Source organism: Cynoglossus semilaevis, chromosome Z, assembly GCF_000523025.1.
Source record: "Cynoglossus semilaevis isolate Cse_v1.0 chromosome Z, Cse_v1.0, whole genome shotgun sequence".
Classification (NCBI taxonomy): Eukaryota; Metazoa; Chordata; class Actinopteri; order Pleuronectiformes; family Cynoglossidae; genus Cynoglossus; species Cynoglossus semilaevis.
Genome location: NC_024328.1, coordinates 9923964 through 9930189, shown reverse-complemented (window position 1 = coordinate 9930189; position 6226 = coordinate 9923964). Strand labels below are relative to the sequence as shown.

The window sequence follows — 6226 nt, the reverse complement described above, 5'->3', positions numbered from 1 at the left end:
TTTTTTATGCAGTATCTGAGCAACAGAACTGATGATGCTATGAAAGCACTGACCACCCGGTAGAGAGCAGTTTACTTCAGTCTACATCAGTTGTGCGTCTACTTAATGTGACGGTTTGTGTTCGGTTTCTTACCAGGCTCTCGTTGCTTTGTGGCAGGACAATGGTCTTCTCCAGGCTGCTCAGAACGATTTTCCACAGATCCTTGAGAATCCTCTTCAACACCGTCTTCTCACAGATGTCAGCAAAAATACTGAGGCTGAGTAACACACACACACACACAGGTATAAGCCACAGACAGTACTGTCAGCGTAGTTACTGTACCGACATTCTGAATGACTAAGCTGTTCATCTCATGTACTTGTGATGTTAGCTACTGTTCACAAAGTGTTGGACATGTGTATATATCATAACATACCATTGAGTGTACTACAACTATGTTCTATCTACCTTTTAACGGCCATTTTATTTTTCATGTAATTTTAAGAAAATGTAAGGAAACACACGGTTATTACTTTATGCAAAGAAAACATCTGGGTCGCTGACTGTGGGTGGGGCCGCACAGCTGAGACATTTGAATCCTGGTCCTGGCAGTGGTTTGATGATGTTGTGCGTGTGCACGTGTCAAATAAAGCTTCTTCACATCTTCTTCTTAGAAGCTTTTGTTTTTGCTAAAACTTTTCTGCAGTTTTGAGTTTGCCAATAAATGTCTGAAAGGTTTTCTTGAGAGGCTTTTGCTCCCGTAAAAGAGATTTTGAATTATACGTAGGGTAATTTTTGTCTGTCAAATTATACCTCCGCCCGGTCTCCTATTAGACCATTAAAAAGTAGCAATCAGGCCAAAATTGCAGGCAATTATGTTTCATTTTGGTAGTTTATTCTGTTAGAGTTCATATGTTACTAATGGCCTAATGGTAATCTTCAAAACCCTGCCACCACATAGTTTTAGGTAGTTAATTTATTTACGAATTTCACCTGAATCCCCCACTCACTTTCCATCCAGGAACTCCATGAGCGGCCTCAGCATAGCATCAGCGTCAGCCTCTGCTGTGTCGTGTTTGGGGGAGGGGTGGAGGATGTTCCCGATATATTTCCCTGCATACAAAGCTGGAGCGTGTTCTTTGCAAACATTGTGCTAAAGTTGTCCAAGACGGTGCTGATCCTCACTTGCAGCTCATTTAGGATGTTAGCTGCCTCGGTATCCATCTACAATACACACACACACAGAAATGTCAACAGGATTCTTCATATTTGAGCCACTCCTTCCTGTAGTGAATCCCAGCCAGCGCTACAATGCCCACTTCCAGAGGACGGCTCACTGACCTGTGACCAGCCTGGAGTCTTTGAGTAAACCACTCTTTTAAACTTGTTAATCTTTTGTCCTTGGCCCTGGGTTGAGTTTAGCCCCATCTATAAACACCGTGTCTGTTTTCCTCCACAGATGTGCTGAGATTTGACAACACTTACAGCATTTTCCAGGCCAAAAGAGTTAGTTTTACATTTGAGATCCTGCTGCCAGACCACCTACAGCCCCCACAGGTCACATCAGTGTTGTTGATTAGCCAAATGTTTGCACAGTGATACTTGATGTTGACAGAAGCAAGTTCACCAAAGCGGTCTGACACCCACACCCGTGGTCTCTACAGTGGTATCAGGTTCATTATCTAAATATCAGGGGCTTGCTGGTACGCCAAAGACAGTGGTATGTACCACGATGTTGACGTCACAATTCGGTTCAAACAATTATTTACAAAGACTTTTTTTTTGTACAAATTTCAAGTACCGTAAATAAATTTTTCGATGTGGTTGGGTGTTGCTGCTAATTGTGTCCCTAATTATGTCGCTAAGTTTAGTTAAAATTGCGGAAAGCACTTGGTTCCTGGGTCCTGTCACAAATGTCTACCGGAGGAAGTTGGGACTTTTTTTACGCTATTCACTACCACAGTTACCGTCAACACATTCCGAAAGTATAAGATTACTCACGAGAACCAAAGATAAATTAATAGCAGTGAATAAGTAAGTTTTCAGACTATTTGATTGAAAATTGTAAAGTTTCACACTAGTGTGCCGCAACACAGTGGTTGAGAATCAATGAAGTATACAGTTAGGGTAGGAAGTAAATACAAGTAGTTCTTAAAAATGTATGTTGATGACCCTGCTGTAAGTCACCAAATTTAATTTAAAATATAAATTAAAATTAAATTTATGGCAGAGTTGAAAAACAATATACATGTACTTGTGTATATATACATATATATATATATATATGGTACTACTAAAATCTTTATCTATTGAAGGTAACATAGGAAATTATAAAGTATACCACTGGAATCACTGAGTTTTTTTTATGAAGTCAGCATATTTTGTGAACATAGACTTACAGAACTATATTTACAACTGTATTTATATATTGTAAAACATGTTGCAAAACACATTATATTAATATTACCAAGATGTATGTGTATAGCAATTGTTCCTTCAACAATTCTGTGGTACTACATAGACATAGTCCGTCATCAATAAAATCTGTTTGGACACAATTCTATATTCTTTGTAGATGGTGTGCTCTTATTCCTTCACATACTTAGGTGCCTTATATTTTAAGAAGCCCCGTAACATAGCAGAAGTAGATCCATTATCTGTTAAAATAAATTGTAGATACAGTAAATACTCCAAACACAGACACAAGAGACAGCACCCACTGCCAGGATCCATGGATATTTTATATACAAAATATTGTTACAAGTTCATTGAACATATGTAACATTAGAATACTTTTTTTTTTACATACATTTGATCCATTCTTTTATTTAACAGTAGATACATGAAAAACAAATCACAATTATAGTCAAGTGTGTTATACAATAAATACACCTTCATAGGCCTTTTATTTAATTATTAATATATTTTTTAACAAACGTTAATTTTTTTTAAACAGTGCAAGATCTTATTGACTACAGCTATGGCCACTGACACAAACGGCCAAATCGACCAGTTAATTCATTTCAATTACATAAAACTCTACATAACATTTGGAGCCCAAATGCAGCTAATTTTGGCAAAAGTCACAGCAGAAAGTAGGATAATGTGTGGCCAGTGGCCACGTCTGCAGACCAGTCGGTAGCCTAAGATTTATTTCATAATCCCATTTTCTCCTCTAACAGCAGTGGTCACACTGACGTCTCAGATGGCGGAGATTTTATTAGTGATGCTGATTTCTTACACCTGGAATAGAAACATATGTAAATTAGACTAATCACACTTTTTTTTAAATCCACCCATATTTGCTATACTTTCCAATTCATTGAATGGTACTGGTAACTAGATATCAACATTAGTAGATGTTGACTCACTTTCTGTAGGCAAAACAGTAGAGAAGGAACAGCAGGAACAGGAGGACCAGCAGCACGCTGAAGACGATGCCGATCAGCTGCTCCATGTTGTGCTGAGACCGAGACAGATTGGGTTCTAGGAAGAGGCAGCGTGGACCACTGTAGGAGGACTTGCAGCTGTGGGCCACACGGAAAATATGTCATTCATATGTCATATGTCAGTGCATTCCAAAAGTGTGAACCGGAGTCGACTTGTATACAGTGAGTCTTCATATGAGTGAGAAATAACGACTTTTCGGACTCACATGCAAAAATGTTTGTTGCTGTCCTGAGAGAACATGCACTGGCCTCCATTCTGACAGAAGCTAGGATGTTCGTCTCCACACGGCCGGTGAAAACTGAGAACCAGGGGTTCTTCTGCACTGCCTGCAGATGAGGAGGGTCAGAGTAGTGAGTAAATACAAGACTTTAAATCATAGGTAGTAGAAACTAAGATTATAATAGTAGTTATTCCATTTTTGGGATAATTAAAGAAGTAATTATTAAATTATAACAAATCTAAAACCTAAAGAGAGAATTAACCTTAAGTTCACAATAGTTTGTTTCAGTAAATGTTCTAATGTTTGTTTGTTTTTTTCACTTTGTGACTCTTTATTTTGTAGTACTAAAATGAACTTACTATTACTGAGCTGCGTCGTCAGGGCAGGAGAGGCCGTGGTGTTGTTGGTGTCATTCACAGTCGCCGATTGTCCCGATGTGGTCAGGAGCAGCAGCGCAGCCATCACTGCGGAAAAGCCTGGAAAATGAAAAGTCAACATTTTTTCTTTTACTACTTTTTACTTCATACTACTTTACTACCAGCAGAGTCCAATGAAAAATTACTAGTTAAGAAAAACAAAGACATTGATAGTGTGGAGTACATACAGATATCCGGACGTGCTAGTCTCTGTGTAAACATCTCGTCTTCACTTGGTGATCGATGGCCTGCTGTTATCACTTCCTCTCTGTCTGAATGAACAGCGTGATCAACCACAGGTCTGTGATCTGCTTTTATACGTTTCTGTCACTTAGTCAACCTCCAAGCAGCCAATCAACGAGCCTCAGGCTTGTTGAAAAATGAGACGCATTTCCTTCTAAAAAAAAGAAAAATCCATTTGCATCATTTCCTCTTTCTGCAGTCAATCTGGACAGGATGAGACATGCACAGACTCCACACACATTTGAAGAATGTCGTAGAAACCCACATAGGTTGCCTGAAAAGGTGCCTCACGTGCAGTTCTGAAAAGGTTGCTTCACCAACGGTGACAAAAGCCACCAAAGCGCAGTTCCTACAAGAGGAAGCTCTTAACAAAAATGTGATGTTTTTTTTTGTCTGCTTCTTATGTACGTTGTATTTCAGAAGAAAATGCTTCAGATCGGCATTTCACAATTTTTTTTTTTCTAAATTTGCGGTGGCTGATAAGAGAAGAAAAACAGTGAGCTTGTAGTGTTGGCACAGTATTGGTATTTATTTATTTAGCATTTATTGTCCTGTGACTCTGGAATGCTTAAAATTAAAATGGATTCTGTAGAAAAAATATGAATCTGAAATCACGAACACATTTAGGTCTGGAATAAATAATTAAATTAAAAATAAATAAAACAAAAGTATAAACCATGTACAAATTTTTCCGAGCAGGTATAAAGTCAAGAGCTTGAGAAGAAAATGTGTTTGACATTTGTCCAGTTGGACTGTACCTGTGTGTATGCAGGTATAATTAGAATTCAGTGCGTGTTCTCACGTGTACTACATGAACAAAAGTATTAAGTTTTATTCCGTCCCAAGCCCACTGGGGTATAAATGTAGCACTTTGCTTTTGCAAGTTGACTTTACAAATACTTCCTGGAGAATATTGCATTATTATCAAGTCACTTGATTCGAGCACGATACCAAAGAAAAAACACTGTTCTGAGATTGCCCTGTAGGTGCTGCTGATGAAACAAACTGTTGATGAAAAACCTCCTCTGGGCAAAACTTCTGCATGGAAAGTGTTTTCATGGCCAAACCAGTAGCAGGTAAGAATGTAAAGTGACATCTGACGGTTATTATTCTGGCTAACGAGACTCTATTATTACAACAATAAAGTACATGTTTGCAAAAATGTGCCCTTCCTTAAAAAAAAAAAAGTTTTGTAAGGCGTGATTGGGTGAGTTAAGTGTGGAAGAACTCCAGTGGTCCACACAGAGCACCAACATCATACCCATCAAACACCTCACTGGAGGACAAGAAGGGAAATGGCAATATACATACATACATACATACATACATACATACATATATATATATATATATATAAATATATATGTATATATGTGTGTATATATATTTATACATATACATATATGTGTAAATATATATATACACATATATATAAAATCTACAGATCCATAAAGGGACATCACAAATGTTCAACTTTTGTTCATACAGTGTTTGTACATGTATATGTACTGCATGTTCAGTGTGTATATGCCTACAGTACTCGCTAGCATTCACTAAGGTGAATGTCTTTAATACTGTGTTTAATGCATCAGTGCATTCTTGGCAGCCGTCACAGTGTTCTTCATCAACATGGCAACTGTCATTGGACCAACACCTCCAGGAACAGGAGTGATGATCCCGGCTTTCTCCTTCACTCCTACAGGTCACACACACACACAAACACACACAGGTTTAGATAACACAAATGAACTCGAACTGTGAATTTATTCATTGTCATTGTCATATCAAACAGTGTTTGTTGTTTGAATATTTACCCTCAAAGTCCACATCACCAATTAGTCGCATTTTTCCTGTTTTGGGGTCATGGACTCGGTTTATGCCCACATCGATGACTGCTGCGCCTTCCTTCACCATGTC

The 6226-nt window shown here is 38.2% G+C and overlaps 3 protein-coding genes across 4 annotated transcripts in view; all 3 read right to left on the bottom strand.

The window, feature by feature from the left end:
• The window catches only part of LOC103397820 (protein unc-13 homolog B-like), a 3026-nt gene extending 1170 nt beyond the window's left edge, over positions 1-1856 (bottom strand). For both annotated transcript variants that reach the window (XM_025053483.1, XM_025053484.1), the window contains exons 1-2: positions 991-1856; positions 134-257 (exon numbers count right to left, since the gene is read on the bottom strand). In XM_025053483.1, coding sequence (XP_024909251.1) covers positions 134-257; positions 991-1025 — 159 coding nt within the window. In that variant the 5' untranslated portion in view covers positions 1026-1856. The remainder of the gene's footprint in view (positions 1-133; positions 258-990) is intronic.
• A 1300-nt stretch (positions 1857-3156) lies between these two features.
• epgn (epithelial mitogen homolog (mouse)) lies at positions 3157-4404 on the bottom strand. Its single transcript, XM_008336213.3, has 5 exons — positions 4255-4404; positions 4010-4126; positions 3636-3756; positions 3352-3507; positions 3157-3223 (listed from the first exon to the last, which is right to left on the bottom strand). Exons 1-5 carry the CDS (start codon positions 4286-4288, stop codon positions 3169-3171), a joined length of 483 nt encoding a protein of 160 aa, XP_008334435.1. The 5' UTR covers positions 4289-4404; the 3' UTR covers positions 3157-3168.
• A 1365-nt stretch (positions 4405-5769) lies between these two features.
• Positions 5770-6226, bottom strand: part of LOC103397730 (probable bifunctional methylenetetrahydrofolate dehydrogenase/cyclohydrolase 2) — an 11736-nt gene continuing 11279 nt past the window's right edge. The window contains exons 7-8 of the mRNA XM_008336096.3: positions 6124-6226; positions 5770-6005 (exon numbers count right to left, since the gene is read on the bottom strand). The exon at positions 6124-6226 is cut by the window's right edge and continues 23 nt beyond it. Of these exons, the coding sequence (XP_008334318.2) occupies positions 5890-6005; positions 6124-6226 (219 nt within the window). The 3' untranslated portion in view covers positions 5770-5889. The remainder of the gene's footprint in view (positions 6006-6123) is intronic.